At 41.6% G+C, this 22466-nt stretch overlaps 1 protein-coding gene across 1 annotated transcript in view; it reads right to left on the minus strand.

Annotated features, from left to right (window-relative positions):
- The window catches only part of LOC117448244 (copine-8-like), a 103568-nt gene that overhangs the window by 32813 nt on the left and 48289 nt on the right, over nucleotides 1–22466 (minus strand). Inside the window, exons 6-8 of the mRNA XM_034085444.1 lie at nucleotides 15724–15800; nucleotides 5396–5459; nucleotides 1734–1837 (exon numbers count right to left, since the gene is read on the minus strand). Coding sequence (XP_033941335.1) covers nucleotides 1734–1837; nucleotides 5396–5459; nucleotides 15724–15800 — 245 coding nt within the window. The remainder of the gene's footprint in view (nucleotides 1–1733; nucleotides 1838–5395; nucleotides 5460–15723; nucleotides 15801–22466) is intronic.

The raw sequence follows: 22466 nt of genomic DNA on the forward strand, positions 1-22466 counted from the left end.
CTCCCCTCCCTCTGCCCCTCCCCCCACGGGAACTCCACCTTTCTCAAAGAATATGTACACCAACACTTGAACCTGAACACACACATGCACGTGTGCAATATGTGGTGTAATGTGTTTTGGGGCCAAAACATTAAATTACAACAGGATTGTACGGTTAGGAACGCATTATAAGTTAGTTATGATGTAGTTATTGGATGATAGTCATTTATTTTTTGTGTTTTGGACTGAGATAAATCATGGGTCAAAATGTACCCGCGAACAGCATGAAGGGGAACAGCTTTCGAACACAAGGGTTAAGCAGAAGTATTCATGTTCTTGGACATAATTAACAGTTTTCCAAAAAGAATCCATATAAAATAAGTAAGTTAAATACACCACTACATTGTTTACACTTGCTACACCCATCCTTCTACATATCATATTATAAGTGGGGGATGTTCTTATCCCAACACGATAGTCAGCCTCCCAAAGTCATTTTTCTGCTGGAATATTGCAGAAAATAAGCTCTTGGGCAAACACCTGTTATGGCACTTAGACATTTTGTTCAGCAGGATAATCTCCACATATTAACACATTAATGTTTGCAGCATAAATCTGAAGAAGTCAAAAGCTAAAGTGAGGCTTAGAAAGACCTACTGCTAAGCTAAAGGCGGCTAATGTTCGCCACGATGACTCTGAGTAGTCTCATTTAGTCACGTGTTAGCAACCACCATGTTTAAGAAAAGTAAAAGTTTCCGATGTTCACTTTGAGCTATATCACGTTGTGGAACAAAACATTCAAATCTGTTTAGCTTGTGTTGACTACAGATCTCATCTCAGACCTGTACATACAAACTCATTAAAATAAAGTAGACGTTGAGGCAACAGAACAAAGAAGTGTTAAAACTAATTTCTGTGTTTAGGACATATTCCTGCACCACTGTATGGGCAATCTGTTCACTACTATAATTGGTGTCTAGCAATGTATAACTAAGAGTTGAAGCTGGCAGTAGACAGACACCACAATATAGTTTAAATAGTGCATAAAACCAAACAATATTAAATATAAATTCCCCTTTTCTGCTTTTTCTCTCAAAGGAGAACATAGGACATGTGGTTTACAGAGCTACACTACTTTAGGCTAAGAACAAAACCCTGTGACTCGCTCTCTGTTATGAGGCGAGTGGAATGATATAAGTATTTTATAAAACATGATATTTGACTGAAATAATAGCTTCCTGTTCTTTTATATGCGGCGCCTAGTCTGGCTCTTTGTTACCACAGCGTGCGGCTGTTATAGCCCGCGGCGGAACATTTAGGCTGCATCAGTAAACACCCAGCTGCAGAACAAGAGAGTGTGGCTCCACTAAGACGCTGAAGTCCACTTGAATAAAAGCATCTGCGGGTCAAAGAAAGTGCGACCTCCGTACACATGACTCCATCTCCTCCGTCCTTTCTGCCTTTATGTTCCTCTTGTCAACTCTGTCCCATTATCTCTGCTCATCCCTCCTTCTGCTGCTTTCTCCTGTTAACGTCTGCACGCCGTAAGTCACATATACTGCGCCCAGCATTATGTAACACCACATAGGCAGTTGAGTCCTTACAGTATACCCTCTGTATGGAGGCTTTTTGGAGCGTGAAAAACCACGCTCACAGTCTATATTCATTGCAGGCATCTGTATATGGCGTGTACAACTGAGATAGCTGCTTTTGTCCATTCAGAACATTGACGGGGGAAGCTGCTGTCAACTTACGATCCGTCTTCGTTACTGCGGTAAAAGACGAGGAAAGGATCTGATTTCCCGAAGAAGTCCTTCTTGTCCAGCTTGTTGCCACAAAACTGCAGCATCACGGACTCCTGCAGCAGAGGGAAGTAATCAAATAGACGTTAAACAGCCTCAGGTCAGAAGACATGACACACACTTGCTTCACAACACGTTATCATAGATCCTCCTGTTCATTAGCTTTAAATAAATACTGCTATAGAAACGTCTTGGAGCACAATAATACAATGTACTGTGTATCCAGAAAACTAAAGAACACTTTGCATATCTATAATTGTTCATATTGTTAGACCACTGAGTCCTGGGAGATGATATCACAACTTAATTTGATCCTTCCTGAAAACAAAGACAAGAATAATTCAAGGTAATCTCACTTAATTCCACCCATGAACATTTCGAAGCTTGCTTATTTTCTCAGATCTATAATTAATGATCTAATATTTAATAGTGTTGTACGGTTTTTGAAACAATGCCTTTCCTTGTGTTCTAGTTCTTAATTAAGCAAATTCCTTTTTCTCCGGACGAGTGCGAGTTGAAGAAAAAAGCAAAACATGATCAACTTTACTGCAAGGCATGTTGTTTGTTACTAGAAGATCAATCAATGGCTCTACAATGATTTGTCTCTCATAATATGTTGATACAAAACAGCCATATCACGAGTAGGGATGGGCGTCGTTAAGGTTTTAACGGAACTACTACTTTGAGCGATACCGCCTATCGGTCCGGTCTTTTAACGGTACTCTTATCGGTTCTTTTGGAAGAAAAAAATAAGGTAAACAAATTGTAAACAAAACTAACATTGCTTTTTATTTAAATTAAATACATAATATTTCACATCAAAAGAAACAACAATGTTTTAACAAATCGTATTAAATAATCTGATGACAGAATAGCTGAAACTTTAAATAAATAGCTCAGTTTCCTCTAATCACTAACCCATGTAGTATAATGTAGTTAACTCTGTGTGTTGCTGCTAGCATACATAACACCTGACGTGGAAACGTTGCTCGTGGACGGGGCTACAGAGCTGCTAGAAAGACAGTGGAACCCGGTGCATTCCTCCGTCTGGATGTGGAGCGCTTTTACAAGATTATTGCACTTTTGGTAACGAGCATCGAGACGGGTAAAGTTTAACCACACCTCGGAGCGCTTAGTTCTCCTCGACATCTCCTCTGTGTGTGTGTGTGTGTGTGTGTGTGTGTGTGTGTGTGTGTGTGTGTGTGTGTGTGTGTGTGTGTGTGTGTGTGTGTGTGTGTGTGTGTGTGTGTGTGTGTGTGTGTGTGTGTGTGTGTGTGTGTGTGTGTGTGTGTGTGTGTGTGTGTGTGTGTGTGTGTGTGTGTGTGTGTTGCTGCATGTAGCAGCTGCGTGTGTGTAGACTGCCCCGCCCCCTCGCACACAGACGGGGGAGAGAGATCTCTCATCTGGATTGGAAAGATCGAAAATACATCATAGATGTTTTTTTTGTTGCATATTAGATAACGGAGTTGGCGACACTTAAACTGCGATATAATGTTTATGTAGCAATAATACACATGACATATCTTTTTTAAATGTCTCGAGTACCGATGAAAAGACTGCTAACGTTGGAGTTTAAAAGTACCACGGTCTTTAATAATTCAGCGCGGGGCTCGGGCTCGGTACCCATCCCTAATCATTTGACACTAAAACGTGACATTAACCATTTAGTATTTAGACCTTAAAGAGAAAAATGCTATTACAGTTCCCTACAGATACCTTGTTGTAAAGTGACGCATCTTCAGCAAACAACCAGATGGGCCTTTTTGCACTTTTTCAAGAAATAGCTTATTTAGTTTGAGGTGGTTTGTTTTCTAGAATCACTTTTGTGCTCATCACAAAGTTCAAATGAAGACAGGACAAGAGCGTAAAAACAGTCCGTGTTGTCTTAAACAGAAAAGCTAAGTCTTCTAAAATGGTCGAACACTTACATTATGAACCAAAGTGGATTTATTGATCTTCCAGCACGCAGACCGAACCTCCTCTGTGTTTAAATGACCACTTATATGTTAAAGCAAACCAGTCAAGTCATAATATTGTGAGATGGTGCTTGATGCTTCTTCCTAATTGCAGTAGTACAGTGGTATTTTTAGACAATACACATTTAGATAGTACACTTAGTTCTCTAATTGAGGTCAAATGCTGGTGTCATGGCAACGCGAGTGTTTCACAAATGTCCTCGGTGCATCCTTACATCAGAGTCAGTGCAACAAGGGATTAAGACAGTGTTGGGGAGGTGTAAAGTGAACATTTATTTATAATTGTTTTGTTTACAACCAGTTTGTAAGTATATTAAAACGAATTCAATCGTTTAGCTCCACAAAAACCAAACTGCCATAAAGGTTATATTGTTAATTTTGTGTTGATTTCACTTCTTTGTGGTTTTGTTGAGTTGTATTGAGTTATACTGAGAGGTGTTTCTAAAATGATGTACGTCCTTTTTAATATATATTGGAATAAATTGGGATTTTCTTTCCGCAGAAATGTTTGTTTTTAACAGCATTGTTTTTAGCTCGTCTGATTTTGTGTTGAAAGGAGCCAGTTGAGGTGGTTCGGGCACCTAGTTAGGATGCCACCTGGGCGCCTCCCTAGGGAGGTGTTCCAGGCACGTCCAGCTGGGAAGAGACCAAGGGGTAGAGCTAGGACCAGGTGGAGGGATTATATCTCTTCGCTGGCCTGGGAGCGCCTTGGGACCCCCCAGTCAGAGCTGGTTGATGAGGGGAAAGGAACGTTTGGGGGTCTCTGCAGGAACTGCTACCCCCGAGACCCGACCACGGGTAAGCGGGAGAAGATGGATGGATGGATGGTCTGACTTTTTCTTTCTCGCATTTCTGCACTTTTCTGCCACTTTTATCACAGCTCTTCCACATGTGTCATAGTCCTTTGTCATATTATGTATTATATTAATGTTTTAATATGTATTTATTTTGTTTTCAATTTTTGCTCACCATCTTAACGCACCATTATACACCGAAGCAAATTCCCAATAAACGTAAACAGGGTATACGCAGGAATCCTGAAGTCAAAGTAATTCCTTTTAAGACCTTTTTTAAGACCCTTTCCATACATTTTAAGAGCTCATCGCCACTTTGAGTTCTAACCGGTTACCTTGGCGACACACTTTACCTCACATTGACTATATACAGTATTGATTGTCCTTCCTCCTTATCTTCCAACCATTTGGACGCAGACTTGCATTTCTCCATAACGATGTTGCCTAGCAACCGGCGTAAACGGACCTTCGCGCTATCAAGCAGTGAGCGTGCGATGTCCTGTTCAGATGACGTCAACATACAACCTCTTTGGACAATTTATATACTTATTGAAAACAAGCTACACAATCTAATACCTTGGAAAATGCCGTTTAATACTTTTTAAGACCCCGCGGACCCCCTGTAAATGTGTACCTAATAAACACGTAATGTAAAAATGCTAAATTTGTTTAATAAGGTTACAGCAATTTGATTACAAACAGTCATATTTTGACTTTGAAAAGTACCAGACGAGTGCATCTTGTCACGTTGAAAGATGTATGAACCGTAAGGTCGGTCTAATTAGAGAAAAAGTCTTGAAGTCTTCCTCTGAACGAATCAACAGGGGAAGCAGACAGATCTTACCCTGCAGTTGCTCAGCTCCTCTGCTCTGACGATGAAGATGCCACATTTCTTCCCTGGGATCCCACTGGACAAAAAGAGAGAACAAATTAAATATTCCTTTTACTTTCAAACAGTCAAAGGCCTCAAACAATGCTTTTATAACAGGTAGGACTATGGTTTGAAACAGAGACACAAGAAAACAATATGTCGTCTTAATCTATACTGGAGGTCATTTTAAACGTGTTACGTCAGTTTTATTTTGCATCTTCTTTCACTTCCTAAGAAGAAAAAAAACGTTGCGAACACTAATTATATTTAAATTATATGACCCTTCTTTCTGTTACCAAAGCTCACTGCATTCTGTATCTGTGAGAGAATCGCTCTTGATACTGCGCTGTTTTCACACAGTCTGTCATGATAACATTGATCCAACAGCACACACTGGACATTGAGCTTTGTTAGGATCAGAACTTAATGAACTTTACAAAGACTTCAGCTCTCCAATTAGATGATAAACTGCATTTAGCTGGACTGAATGAATCTAATATTCTCAAAGGAATACTGATAAATACTCTTTTCTACTGTATACAGGCAAACAGAAGTATGTTATATTATTCTGCGGTCACTTAAATACTCAAACTAAAACACTATATCGAGGGGTGAGAACCAGTAAGTGACATTTTGGTCAAAAATGAGTTATATATATCAAATAAAAGCTCTCGATCAATCAATCAATCAATCAATGTTTATTTATATAGCCCAATATCATAAATGTTACATTTGTCTCAGTGGTCTTCACAGTGTGTACAGAATATCAGTATGACAATACGACACCCTCTGTCCTTAGACCCTCTGTCCTCAGACCCTCTGTCCTCAGACCCTCTGTCCTTAGACCCTCACATCGTACAAGGAAAAACTCTTCCTACTGCCGAAAGGGTGCATGTGAATTCTAAACCAATCCAGAGTTATTCATCAAAAACTAAAAGACCTAACACAGAACACACTGAACTATTTCGTTCCAAAAAGGCGCATGTGACTTTCTTCCGAATAAAAAAAAGATAGAAGAATATTTTTTTCATTGAAAGTCAAAATATTGTTCATTAAGTATATTGTCATCCACATGTTTATGAAGTTTTCATATTAAAGATTTAATTTAATAAACAAAGTCAGGACAAAGTATGGTAATTTTTAGTTTTGGCTCTCCTGTAAAGTTGGTCAAATGTCACTTACGCCCCTCTGGTTCTCACCCCTCGATATATACACTGTAATATACATTGACCACACATTTGTACATACTTGTTGTTAATACGTAGTACAATGTGCACAGTTTGTATTCATGTTTTTTTCATTTTATTTTAAGATGAAGGAAATGTCACCAAACCAAAATCCCCCCCAGGATAAATACTCTTCTATAATATACTTAAAATCTGTCATCGGAGAGGCCTTGTAGATTGGGAATCCAATATATTCTTCTCTCTCTAACATGTGTCTTCCTGATTGTGCAAATACATATTAATGTATGCTGAATGAACACCTTTGAAAAAGAGCATCAACATAATCTAAGCACATCCAGTGACATTTCAGCTGCTTGTTTGTTTACATCCTGAGCTGGCGAGGCGTAATATTCAGCCAATAAAGCCGAGGGAGGCTGACCACTAAAAATAGAGCGGATGAATGCCACAGACCGCGGGCCTGAATCAGAGCGCGGACGTGGGGGGGGTAATTTCATTTGGCTAAGCACTGTCCAGTACAATAACAGATGTGGAGCCACTGATGGCACATTGATGCGAGGCTTTGATACCCCCACTCCCACCTCCACCCCCCGTCACCTGAGACACACCGCTGCCCTTTGATGCACGGGGGGGGGGGCATTCAGTGCAATTAATTTAGCGTATGAGAAGAGAGATGGCTCAGTAAGGGGCAGATGGAAAGATGGCAGAGAGACAGAGAGATGGAGGGAAGGATGAGAGGCGGCTGAGTGACGCTGTACACGGACTAAATGTGATTTTACACTGTGATTATCTCGTGTGCTGATAAAAGATATCTTACATATTAGTAATACGGCGGATATATCTTATATTCTAGATTGCCAGCATATTAAACTAATAAGATGTCGACAGTAGGCTGCTCAACCTTTTTTTTTTTTTTTAAAGGGCCGAATTATAATCACTTTCAGGTGTATATCAGGATGTAGTGTCTCTACTTTAAAGAGTCCTCTCCTGCTGATGTTCAGGTGTATATCAGGATGTAGTGTCTCTACTTTAAAGAGTCCTCTCCTGCTGATGTTCAGGTGTATATCAGGATGTAGTGTCTCTACTTTAAAGAGTCCTCTCCTGCTGATGTTCAGGTGTATATCAGTATGTAGTGTATCTACTTTAAAGAGTCCTCTCCTGCTGATGTTCAGGTGTATATCAGTATGTAGTGTCTCTACTTTAAAGAGTCCTCTCCTGATGATGTTCAGGTGTATATCAGTATGTAGTGTATCTACTTTAAAGAGTCCTCTCCTGCTGATGTTCAGGTGTATATCAGTATGTAGTGTCTCTACTTTAAAGAGTCCTCTCCTGCTGATGTTCAGGTGTATATCAGTATGTAGTGTCTCTACTTTAAAGAGTCCTCTCCTGCTGATGTTCAGGTGTATATCAGGATGTAGTGTCTCTACTTTAAAGAGTCCTCTCCTGCTGATGTTCAGGTGTATATCAGTATGTAGTGTCTCTACTTTAAAGAGTCCTCTCCTGCTGATGTTCAGGTGTATATCAGTGTGTAGTGTCTCTACTTTAAAGAGTCCTCTCCTGCTGATGTTCAGGTGTATATCAGTATGTAGTGTCTCTACTTTAAAGAGTCCTCTCCTGCTGATGTTCAGGTGTATATCAGGATGTAGTGTCTCTACTTTAAAGAGTCCTCTCCTGCTGATGTTCAGGTGTATATGCAGACCATTTATATGCACAAAAACCTATTCCATTTAAAACAATGTTTCAAAAAAGCAGTAGTTTCAGTTTTAACTCGTGACTATATGGATCAATTCATGAGTGTACTTTGAATACTCCTACACTGTTTATTTTCGGTCACAAATCAACAATTGTACAGTTTTTACCTCCCACTTTACAATCTGTTTTAATTGTATCATCTTAGCATAATAAGAACAAAGACTGAAGTTGATCGTGAACTTTATTCAAGTAAATGAATCTGGAGTTTTGCCCACATCCTCTGTAGCCAAACAACTAAACTCCTGTTAGTTTCTCCTGATCATTTAAATGTTTCTTTAGTTTCAGCAAATGTGGTTTTTACCTTCAACCATTTTCTCGCAAGTGCCCGATCTTTATTGAGCATGAGCTATTCTGACTACAGATAAGTAGGAAGCGAGATAACTTGCTCATTAGCTACTTCAATCTTCAGTGCCGTTTTAATTATTTTCAACCACTTGGGTAAAATAGCTTAAACTCAATCAGCATTCAGAGCAACTGGAGGAAGCAGTAGGACGGTTATGAAATGAGACACGAAGTAAAGCTGATCATACTCGCCAACCTTGAGACCTCAGAAATCGGGAACATTTCAAAACCACCGCGGGGGGGGGGGGCTGTATTAGATTAACATTAACATGCTTATTGTAGTTGTAAGTGCACTGCCTATTCTTGTTGTTTTCTGTGATATATCTCAGACTTTCAGTTGCGCGCTACTAAAGAGACGCGCTACCATGGAAACCAAACAATGGTGTAGCTGTATTAAAGTCCGAGTGGAAACAGTCCTGAGTAAATCTGATTTTGTCAGAAATCGGGAGAAATGCGGGAGAAATACGACCCCGGGAGGAAACCGGGAGAGGGCAGTGAAATCGGGAGTCTCCCGCGAAAATCGGGAGGGTTGGCAAGTATGCTCCAGCTTAAACTCCAGAAGTCCTGTAAGAGTCCTACAAGTTAGGCCATTATGACACCTGTGTACTGACTGACCATGCCTTAGTAAAGGGATATAAGTGCAAATATTGTACAATTCTATCATCATTATGTGGGTTTTTGCAGAATTGGGCAGGACCATTGGCAATGGTGTTATATGAGACACTGTTAGGGACACTTGAGGTACTTTTTCATTCATATAAATGCAATTGCTCGTAAAAAAGTAGTACAAATATAACGAAAAGAGTTGCGTGTCTCCCAAGAGCAGAAACAAAACAAAGTAAATGACTGATTTATGTGACTCAAAATGTGCTGTGAAGTCACTAAAGTTTGTTTAGGTCATACACAAAAAACTGACAATCTTACAAAACATTTCTTTTGTGTGTTTGTAGCATATTGTCATCTGTCGTCTCTGCTGCGCTTTATTTCTGTGATGTGCCTCCGCTCCACTGAGCAGGAGCGTGATGCTTTTGACTGATGTGTTTTTTTGTGTGAGGCAGCGGAGTGAATACCAAAACACACACACACAAAGTTGCACACATGTATAAACAAGCACTGCAAAATAATAGAGATAACTAAAAATAGCTTTGCATATAAAAAAGGGGGTTAAAGTTGGATCGAGAGAAAGACTGCAGGCCGAGGTGATCACGTGACTTACGTTATTACATCATACTTCATGTGTGTCTTTCATCAGAGGGCCATTCAGCTGAAATCAGTGATTGATTTCACACACACACACCCAGACAGAGAGACACACACACACACACACACACACACACACACACACACACACACACACACACACACACACACACACACACACACACACACACACACACACACACACACACACACACACACACACACACACACACCCAGACAGAGAGACACACACACACACACACACACCCAGACACACACACACACACACACACACACACACACACACACACACACACACACACACACACGCGCGCACACACGCACACACACACACACACACACACACACACACAGAGAAAGAGAGAGACACACACCCAGACAGAGACACACACACACACACACACACACACACACACACACACACACACACACACACACACACACACACACACACACACACACACACACACACACACAGAGAGAGACATACACACACAAGCACACAAGCACACACACACCCAGACAGATAGAGACACACACCCAGACAGAGAGAGACACACACACACACACACACACACACACACACACACACACACACACACACACACACACACACACACACACCCAGACAGAGAGACACACACACAAGCACACACACACACACCCAGACACACACACACACACACACAGACACACACACACGTGCGCACACACGCACACACACACACACAACACACACACACACACACACACACACACACACACATATATCCTGTCCTACTACCTCACTCTTGGCTTTGCTTCCATCTACAGTACCCAGCCGGCCGACTCAATATTCGAATAACCCGATAGTTGTTTCCACCCTAAGAATATGGTCCCAATTCAGAAGTGCTCATGGACTTCATGGATCCTCTATTCATAGTCCCATTCGCAACAACCATCTCTTCCTCCCCCCTCACACTGATGGGGCCTTCTCTACGTGGCAGAGATCAGGCCTTATCAGAGTGGGGACCTTTACATCAACAATGTGTTCGGTAGCTTTAGCCAACTCTCTGACAAATGTAGCCTCCCAGACTCTCATCTATTTCGCTACTTCCAGGTCCGTAACTGGGTTAAACTAAACAACCCTTCCTTCCCCAATATCCCTCCGCTTTCCATAATTTACTCAATTCTGGACAACCGAAAAAGGTCTGGTTTCAAGAATGTACAATTCCGTCTCCCGTCTCACGGAAACATCTCTTGGTAAAATCAAACAAGATTGGGAAGAGGAGCTAGTCCAAGCAATAGATGATGCTGTCTGGGATGGCGCATTCGCGAGTGAACAATAGTACGTCCTGTTCCAGGCTCAATCTTATACAACTTAAAGTTGTCCACCGTATCTATTACACCAACTCCAAACTCTCCAAAATATACCCAAATGTCACGGATACCTGTAACAGATGTCACATGTGTCACCAGCAAACATGACTCATATGTTTTGGTCTTGTCCTCGCCTACAAGGATACTGGACAAGCATTTTCAATCACCTTACTGAGGCCTTGGACGTGGTATTGACACCATGTGCAGAAACTGCCATGTTTGGAGTACTACCTGACCACCGAATGATGAGGAGGAAAACTAAGGACAGTATAGCCTTTGCATCTCTATTAGCACGTAGAAGAATACTAATTGAATGGAAATCCTCGTAAGCACCTAAAGCATCTCAATGGCTTAAAGATCTTATGTTGTATCTGAACTTGGAGAAGATTACATATAACCTGAGGGGCTCTTCAGAAATGATTGAATCTGTCTGGGGCTCTGTGATAGCCTACATAGCTGAATTTAAGACACTAAATTAGGAAGAAAGGGGGGACTATGAACGTATGTTTTTTATATATATACATGTATACATGTACGTGTATGTATGTGTATGTGTATGTAAATGTATGGGTATGGGTGTAGGTATGTACATATATATATATATATATGTATGTATGTGTTAGGGCTGTACCCGAATATCCGAATATTCGTTCGTTGGAGTACTATTCGGGTTTCAATTTTCGTTATTCGTTTTTGTTCGGTTTTTTTTGGCAGCCGCTTTGCACTGCGGCTGCCAAATAGAATTTATTGAAAACTCGAATATCAACGTAAGAGCTTGTGCCTCTTCGGGGGGTTCTAACACTTAACCATAAGCGTTTACTTTTGTCTTTATTTGTAGATATGACTTTTTCTCCGTTAATCTCTGTCACGTTGTTTCCATAGCAACAACAACTTCCTGTCAACAGCGCTAACTCTCCTTCAAAATAAAAGCATGGCCATACGAAATAGGAAGCCAAGCCAAATTACACTTAAGACATATACTGCAACGAAAGTAACGAACACAATGCGATATCCTTTTCAATTCCAAAGAACACAAATCGGGTAACATTAACAAATAACTATAAAACAACAATACTGTAGAATAACAAAATGAATGCCGTGAATACACCGAAATACACGTGTTGAAGCGGTTCGCTGCTGACCCCCCCGCGCGGGACGAATATAAAAATATAGACCGTATAAATGTAACTCATTGTGCCTGACTAAACAAAACAAAAAGATATACAGACAGAAAGACATGGACCTAGACACCAGCTCAGTCATTCCTCTCTCTCACTAGATTTCCCTTTCTCTCTTTTGAACACACAATCATCAAAGTAAACACACTCAGCCACACACACACACACACACACACACACACACACACACACACACACACACACACACACACACACACACACACACACACTGGAGGAGAGGGGTTGAGGCAAGGGTCAGACTACTGATAGCCGGCTGCAGCAGGATTAAAAGAAAAGTAACAACAAATGATTCTCTTCGGTGAGCTGAAGAAGAAGACCCTATAGTTAGTAACTAAAAGTTAGGGGGGGAAGGGAGCATTACATTTTGTATTCCACATCTTTCATGTATCGAAACTGAACCCTTTATTAAAACATATAGAAATAGAACAGGGCATTTTCTTCGAATCAAAACACGTATTTTAGTGTATGGCATCAGATTGGATATATAGAAACGTTACCATGATCCGTCACATACTTATGAATATATAATACCTATATCTTGTTATTGTCCATTTGTAAATTCAACATGTATATTTTCTACTTTCTTGTTTATTTCTTGTCTTTTAACTTTTATTGTGAAATGCCATGTCTGTTTATGTTGCTGCAACACAAACATTTCCCAAATTGGGATCAATAAAGTGCCATCTTATCTTATCTTATGGCGAGGCAAAACACCAAGGAGACAACACTTAGAATCTGGTATTGGATTTCACTCGCTCGTAAATGGTGGATGGACTGTTTTTATATAGCTCTTTATCCAGTTGTTACGACCCCTCATAGCGTTTTATATTTCATCAGTCACCCATTCACAGCCTATTCATACAGAGCAATGTTCCACTTGCTCAAGGACACTTCCATACAACCCTTTTACACACAGTTGGCCATGCCACCAGGAGCAACTGAGGTTAAGTATCTTGCCCAAACGTGTTGGATCAATCCCACAACAGCCCGATTGAAGGATGACCGTATTACGCAGGGTATCTGCAGGAATCCTGAAGTCAAATGTAATTCCTTTTTTAAGACCCTTTCCATACATTTTAAGACCTCATCGCCACTTGGAGTTCTAACCGGTTACCTTGGCGACACACTTCACCTCACATTGACTATATACAGTATGGATTGTAAGATAGCACAACTAAACAGCTTGTGATAACTCCTCATCATAATTCAGATAGAACAAAGCACGAGAGAATCAGTTGTGTGACTAACCCAATGCAAGGTTTATTAGAAAAAGAAACCATTATTTGATTTAGGCATTGTTCCCAAGAGATAAAACAAAAAACGATAACACTTTTCTCGTTCTTAATATAGACTATTATTTAGGGTCGATATGTGTTGACTTTACTTTAAAATAGCAGATCACTGTGACCGGATATAGTTCGGCTTAGTGAACGTGTGTCTCTTCCTTGGAGGAGCAGCATCGGCCGGACGCCACTGCTCCTCCGTGCAGAGAGTCTGCAGTGTGTCAGCGACGTGCAGTCAGGGGAGGCACGGATTGGCTATCGGGAGAGGCGGGACTTAAACGCCGCGGCTTTCTGGCTATTGCTTAGCATATGGGACCGGACAGCTTTGATCCCCATCGACAGTGGCGATTCTAGAGTCTGTGTGCCCCCTCGAACCGGCTTTCATCACCATCAGTGGCGCCCCAAAACACTCCCCCCCCCCCCCCCCCCAGGCGGAGCAAGGCAACGGAACTTAAGGCAAGGCAAGTGTATTTATATAGCACCTTTCAGCACCAGGCACTTCAAGGTGCTTTACAAAAATGAAAGACATTCAGACAAAAGCATTTAAAAACAGGAAAAGATAATAAAAGAAACATTAAAAGAAAAACAAAAAATGAAAGACATTAAGAAAATGGCATTTAAAATCAGTCATTAAAAAGAAAAGCTAATAAAATAAACATTAAAAGATAAAAGTTACAGTGCCGTCTAAGATATGAATAGTTCAATTCTTTCCGTTCTTGATTTTTAATTTATTCACAGAACCTCCCTTTGGAAATCCGAACATTTCCGTCCCGATTGTTAATTTAGACTGATTGTTTTCACCATGTTTTGCTCGCATGACATCCACAATCGGACCCTCAGGAGGGTGTACTAGCCCCCTACCCTGCTTTGCGTTCCATAACAAAGTCTTTAAGTGTTACCTGAACACCCCGTGTTACCAACACACTATCGTTCACCCGTCGGTGCTGTGATACTTGTTCCTCAGTACAACTCACCCAAACACTGATCGTAAACTCATAAATGTCATGGTGTTTAATTAAAATGTCTTAAAATAAGAAGCAGAAATGTACGGCGCGCTACGCACGGGGCCGCCTTGAGGGGGTTTCCCGACATGTCGTTGCAGTCAATCAAAGGGTGTTTCATGTTGTCGTTGCTGTGGACCTTCTTAATACCTTGGAACATGCTGTTTAATACTTTTAATAGCCTTAATTTTCGCTAAATTGATTTATCAACTTTTAATACTTTCTAAGACCCCTGAAAACCCCTGATTACGTCACAGCCATAGTCACCACAGTTGCTTTTGATATTGTAACCCTTGCTGGAACCCTGATGAACCCCAGATTAAACGTTAAATTAAGTGTTTACACCCAATACATTCCTTTCAAGAAGCACCTATAAGAGCAGCTTCACACAGAGCAGTGGAGGTGAAATCTACATGGGCTACAGGTTCCACTATTTAGTTGATCAAACTGAGACATTCATCCAGAGAAATTCCCCCTGATTATCTCTTTCTGCTTCAGTGGAGGCTTCAGTTCAGTTCAGGCGTCCTCAGAAAGGGAGCTGGGCGCTCACCACTGACAGCTTCCCTTTGGGTGAACTGTCCCTTTCCACCACACGCTGCTTACCATCTCAACGTGTTTACAGTCTGTCATTAGGCCTGCTGCTGTTTATCTATTCATCTCATTTGACTGATGGAGACAGTGTTCGCTTTCATCAACGTCTTGGCTCCTTTTCATGCCCCTGCATCGCTTCACTTCAAAGACAAACGGCAGCAAGTGATCTCATCAAAGTGATTTTCAATTCATACCACCGTAGGAAGAGAATCTAAAATCTGCACCTCAGCACAAACTGCTTCTTGTGTCACCTGATGACAGTAGTCCTCTGATTAGAGTAAGGCACCATAAGCGCTTTGCTTTGAATTATGTGTGTGTAATTAAAATAGCAGTGAGTGTGTTTGTTTGTGTGCGCGTGGTACTACTTACATCAAAGGTTTTTCCATGCGGCTTCCCAGGGAGCCCACTATCTCGCCAAGCGTGCAGAACGCCTGGCCCAGGAAGTCCTGCATGTGTGGAAAAACACGTCATTAGGTGAAACGGGGGGAAATGTGGAGGTGGAAGAGCAGGGCGAAACATTCATTATGTATGTGGTTAGTACTATATTTAGGACTGATCCAACGCACCGTGTGGTAGGTGTCCCCATTATGGTGACTCAAAGTGTTCCATGATAAGTTATTTTGTAAGAAAGTTAATATAATTTATATTTGTATGACCATGAAGTTGTAGAATGCAAATTACCTCCTGAAAATGTCCTACTTTTTATTTTATTTAACTAACAAAACCATCTTTTTCACTCACAGTTTTATGATGGACATAAAAAGGACACTTAATCAGCAAATACTTTTACATTGTATTGTATTATTTAAGTCCACATTCATACATTGATGTCATTTATTGTCTATTAAATCCACATTTCTGATGATACATTTAAAAAAATCTCATTACTGTCACTATTTTATAAAAGCACTAAGAGGCAACCATGATATCTTTACATTTCATTAAAGGACATATAGCTGATGTGACCGGATGATAAAAATCAACCAGAACATACCGACTCAAAAAGAAAGACGAAAGCCAAGAAATGATTGTGTGAGCTACACACAGAACACTTCTTTGATACCACTTATATATAAGAGACCGTCTGCCTCCCTGATATCAATGGGGTTTCAGGGTATTTGGTGTAACATAGTGTAATAGCTGATATTCTCCATTCACAGCTACTTAGGTTGTATTTCAAGATCTTTCCGAGCTGAAGTCATAGTTTTGACTTCATTTTCACTTCCAGTCTTTATTTCAAACAGATTAAAAAATAACAAATACAAAATAACAAATGTGAAAAACAGAATACCGTATTGTTATAATACAGAAGTTATGCACATTCATGGTAATATTTGTGTATTCAACAAAAAAAAGTCTTCATATTAATAATAATAAATCATGTGTCCGAAAGGGAGCAGGAGGAAGCAAATGCTTATTAATTCCCACCCCTTACTTGATCAATGATTGTCCTTTAAATCATTATGCAAGTTATTCCTACATACATTTACATTTATACAAACATATACAATCATTTCTCATCTTCAATCACCTCTCTTCATTCTCATATTTTTCCAAAAAAGTGTTTCTGTACATCCTGTTAAACTGAATTATGCTTCTGCTTTGTTTTAACTCCTGCTCCAAACCATTCCATACAATTGCTTGCTTTCTCTTTTCTGCTGTATATTTAGCACGTCGACAGCTCAGCGTGCAGAGGGTCCCGTGTCCTTGGTGATCACTGCAGGGCGACTGAGGAGAGGACACCGTTGGCCAGCAAGAAGAGCAAAGAGGGGAGGGGGTGATACAAAGTCTGTTTACAGGCAGGAGGGACTGTTAACGCACCGCTACTGGGGCATCCCTACCAGACTGTGTGTGTGTGTGTGTGTGTGTGTGTGTGTGTGTGTGTGTGTGTGTGTGTGTGTGTGTGTGTGTGTGTGTGTGTGTGTGTGTGTGTGTGTGTGTGTGTGTGTGTGTGTGTGTGTGTGTGTGTGTGTGTGTGTGTGTGTGTGTGTGTGTATGTGGTCTAGCATTACTATACTTGTGGGGACCTACATCTGTTTACACAGTCACGTGTGGGGACTCGCCTCCCTTATGGGGACACATTGGAGGTCCCCATAAGGGGAATCATTAATTTTAGGGTGAAGACTTGGTTAGGGTTAGGCATGTGTTGGTTATGGTTAAGGCTAGGATAAGTCTCCAGGAAATTCATGTAAGTCCATGTAATGTCCCCTGAAGTGATGTATACATGGTATGTGTGTATGTGTGTGTGTGTGTGTGTGTATGTGTGTGTGTGTGTGTGTGTGTGTGTGTGTGTGTGTGTGTGTGTGTGTGTGTGTGTGTGTGTGTGTGTGTGTGTGTGTGTGTGTGTGTGTGTGTGTGTGTGTGTGTGTGTGTGTGTGTGTGTGTGTGTGTGTGTGTGTGTGTGTGTGTGTGTGACAGAGGAGCAGCGTTGAGTCCAGCGGGCAGAGAGCTGCTTCAAAGATCTTTGCCGGTGCTGAGCAAATTCCCCCCCCACCCCCCTCTAGCCGAGGTCTCCAAATAAAAAGAGACAACATGCTCTGGCCTGGACTTCAGCAGTGTGCTGCTGGCTAACAGTTAGAGCCCCTCACAGATCTGAGGCCAGCGGCTGAGGCGCCGCGCATCAACAGCTCAGTGGTGGCAAGGGGAAACAAGATAGAGGTTAGGAGGGTATCTGCGAGTAATAACGAGCACAGCTGAATCCCACAAGTCCTGTTTTTCAAATCTCCTAAGCTCTTTAGCTTTCTAAATGGAGTGAAATATTATAATATATGTATTATTATGCTTCTGAACGGGAAATCCACTTTTAGTTCAAATTGGGAATTCAGATTTTTGTCAATTATGAATATTGTATCTCCATGAATAATCAAAAAGGTGGATCGTGACACCGAGCTTGATCTTCGTCAGGTGAAAGTGTTTTTCCTACATCCTTAAATAAACATCAATATGCTAAATTATTATAATTTAAGGCAGCATTTTATATTTCATTTTGTTTCATTATATAAAATATACTTATTTCTGCGTTTTACTTGCACCATTGTTTCCATTTCAACATTCTCTTGCACTTCTATACATGTGTAGTCTTACAACATATTGCACATGTGAAGAAAGAGCCTGTGACTTAAAACTTTCATTGACAAAACTACCCTGAAGCTGTTGTGCATTACGACAATAAAGCTTTTGAATCAATGCATTTTAAATCTTGATAAGTCCTTTTTGCTTGTTGCTTAGAGGAAATGTGTTATTCCTTTTGGTTTCCTTTGCTCCATTTAGTAAAGGGGCTTAACGTCTGCAGTCAAATCCTGACAGCTTTCAAATACTGATGAGGTGACTCACTAGTATTTAACTTAATTACTGCCTGCAAACAAAGGAGCAATTTCCCGCTCATAATAACTTGCTAATCCTCACATTTTAAATAATGACTGTTTCTAAGGACATTGATGTATTTTACAACCAAAATAAACAAGAGTAAAATAAAGGATTGTGCACCGGGCCGTGACAAGCTTCTGAATGGATGAGAACACAACATCATGCTATTCATCTGCTGGCACACAGGATACACAGCCCCTAATTAGATTTTACTGTACATCTCTGCACATCTTCCCCTGCAGCCATATATTTACAAGGTATGCAAACCATATGGCAGAGGAAACAACATCTGCTGTGACGAGAGGAGGAAGGCGTCCTCAGCCATCGATGCTGCCGGGAGAGACGCTGTGTTTCCCTCCGTTTATTCCCCAACTTTCTCTTATTCAAAGCGACTGGGGATGGACTTCTCTAGGACAATGGAGCCATCACTGTGTGCCAGATCTCCAATCCCACACATCCACAGCGACGACAGGACGCATCCAAGCGTCCTCAGCCTTCATGCTGAGAGTGAGTCGCTGCGCTCACATTGCTCAGCGCTCTCAGTGGAAGCCTCGGGGCTGAGGCTGAGGAAAATAAGTGCCTGCAGTTGGCAATGAGCCGGGTAACAGGAAATAGGGCTGGGGGTGGAGATGGAGTCCGGGTTACGGACAGAATTGGAGCAGTGCTGCTGGAGCTTCTGTTTGAACCGAAAGCCAAGGATTGGGCTGAAGGGCAGTGAGATCCCAAGTTACAGGTTTTTAGATCAAGATGGGAGTTGGAGCCTGACAACGAGAGGCAGCATACCCCGCTGCTTTTAATTGAACTATTCATATCTTAAACTGCACTGTAACTTTTATCCATGTATTTTTTCTTTTAATGTTTATTTTATTAGCTTTTCTTTTTTAATGCTTAATGTCTTTCATTTTTTGTAAAGCACTTTGAATTGCCTTGTGTTGAAAAGTGCTATATAAATAAACTTGCCTTGCCTTGTCTTGCATGGAGAGTGTTTGGGAGAAACTTCAACCTGTAATTCATCATGAGCAGAGGCTGTCATGGTTTTGGATTGATGTTGTTTTCATTTTCAACCTTTTATTTTGAAATGTTTTCCTCCTTGCGTCTTGTCTGATCCGACTTTGCCTTCCTGTCGTTAGTTTCTCTGGTGTGTCTGATTGTGTTCACCTGTTGCCCTTGTGTTTCTGCCTCCCCTGCCCAGCTGTGTCTTGTCCTGTGATTACCCTTCTGTGTATTTAGTCTCGTCTTCCCGTCTGTTCGTCGTTGTTTCATGTCCATGCTACCTGTCGTCTCTTTGTGTCCATGTTCCCTGCCTCGCTTAAGGTACGTCCACACAGCAGCTTTAGACGAATCTTCCACCGCTTCTCTGCCCATTGACTTTGAATGGGGATGACGTCACTTTGCCTCGCTTTTCGCCGAACTGCATTGTGGGGGAGCGAAGCGAAGATTTCCAGGATGTCCAGGATTCCAAAGTTGAGCAATGTTCAACTTTTGAATCTGAGCTGGAAGCGTCAGCCAATCAAACACGTTTATGCAAATCTGACAGTAGAAGCGCTAGCCAATCAAACCGCGTGTAAGCAGGGAGAACCAGACCGCAGTTCATTTCCTCATATTCCAAACGAGAAATTACGGCAGCAAATCACCCGGTTCTTTACGACCAGAACTATTACCGGGATACAAACCGGAGGAACCAGGCATGGAGGGAGGTGGCAGAGACAGTGGGTGAAACTGGTAGGTGTTCGCCTGTTTGGGGAGTTTATTTATATATATATATATATTGCTCGCATAAAATCCCCGGGGTTTTTTGCTTTGTATGTCGGGAGCGGGAGATTCATGTGATTGGTTGTTGGTTGCGTTGCTCGCAAAAAATCCCCAAGCTGTCAGACACGCCCAGCTCCAAGATTTTCAAGATTTTTGAAAAGCTGCTGTGTGGACGTACCGTTATGCTCGTCTATGCTTGTCCGTGTCTCCCGTCTGTTCCCGTCTGTCGTGATCCCCGGTTTTTGGTTTTGTTAATTAGTTTCTTGTTTTTCATGTCTTTTACTAAAGCTCGCTTTTTGTTAACAAACCTTTTTGTATTTTTTTAACTGCACTTGGGTCCTATTTTCCACAACCCTGACAGTGGCAGGAGGGCACGCAGGGTGACTGCAAAACAACACCCTTATGAGAAAGAGCATAAGCAGGAACAAACAGACGCCTGATGAATGACAAAGCTGATATGATCTCAACGTGTTATTAAAGGCTGCCAGCTGACATTATTATGTTTGCTTTAAGACTAGAAAAAGCCTCTCAAAATGTAGATGACTTGTCCTATCCTCCATTTGATCATTTTGATGAGCTATCACTCTCTATTGAAGTAAGTGCTGAAAGCCCGGAGCAACTCAATGTTTTTATTCCAAATCATCTCTTTTGCCTCATTAGCACGCCATCGTTTAGCTCCGCTCCACTCAATCCCCCTTTGGTGCCAGGTACTTTCCTCCGCTTTGCTTTTCACTGTGGATAATGCCCCATCAGCGTAGGTGGGATTCTCATCTTAATGTCAATAGCAAATGTTGCGTAAAAGTAGTGAAATTATCTTTAACGTATTGCTTACTGATCTTTTTGTCTGAAAGCAAACAGAATAGAGTCTGCACCTCGTCAATTTTACAGACAGACACGTTTTCTAAAGGTCTGGGTTGAGATAATTACAAAATAAATTGCAGTCGCTAATGATGATAACTTTGATAGTTAAAACGAATTTGGCAGGATATTGGCACTATTCACGACTCTCTCTGACCAACAAGAGGTGCAGTGAACCTGGAACCTTGACTGAGGTGGAACCAAACCAGTACCAGTTAGGCGCTTTCACACCAAGTACTTTGCCGTACTTAGTTCACGAGAACTTAGTTAATCAGAACTCTTTAGTTATGATTAACTGAAGAGCAGATCGCATTCACACCGGAATAAGTCCCTGAGGGTGGATTAGGCAAATGAAGCCGCTGACGTCACTTCTTCTTCTTCTGCTTTGGGTTTACTGGCAGGCCGCAAACCACTTCACGGCGTATACTGCCACCCGAAGTCCCCGGCCGGAAGTCCCCGGAGTTGGGGACTGAAGCCTTCCGAGTAAATCGTTTTATTTTGTGTTGCCATAAGTTAGTCTCTCTCCGTTGGTGCGCTGGGCTAATGCTAATGCTAATAATAATGCGAGCAAATAAAATGGCGGCTTCATAAAACTTTTTGGGAGTTTTACGGGGCGTGGTTTGCACCTGGGCGCCTCCCTAGGGAGGTGTTCCAGGCACGTCCAGCTGGGAAGAGACCAAGGGGTAGACCTAGGACCAGGTGGAGGGATTATATCTCTTCGCTGGCCTGGGAGCGCCTTGGGATCCCCCAGTCAGAGCTGGTTGATGTCGCCAGGGAAAGGAACGTTTGGGGCTCTCTGCTGGAACTGCTACTCCCGCGACCCGACCACGGATAAGCGGGAGAAGATGGATGGATGGATTGTGGTTTGCAATCCGCCCAGCCATCAGAAATAGGAACCTTTTACTCCCACGAAAGTACCTGCTCTCTAGCAGGGACAGAAAAGGGGGTGAAAAGGTTCTCATTAACTAAGTTCTAGTTCCGGATTTTTTTAGTGTGAAGTTGTGAACGCACATTTTCGGAACTATATCGGAACTAAAGTGGGAAAAGTACTCCGGTGTGAAAGCGCCTATTTATTGGATGCTAATGGAGAACCAAATAACTGTTTTTAATCAAGCCTAGTTTAGTAGAGCCATGCT

This window comes from Pseudochaenichthys georgianus, chromosome 6 (assembly GCF_902827115.2).
Source record: "Pseudochaenichthys georgianus chromosome 6, fPseGeo1.2, whole genome shotgun sequence".
Taxonomy (NCBI): domain Eukaryota; kingdom Metazoa; phylum Chordata; class Actinopteri; order Perciformes; family Channichthyidae; genus Pseudochaenichthys; species Pseudochaenichthys georgianus.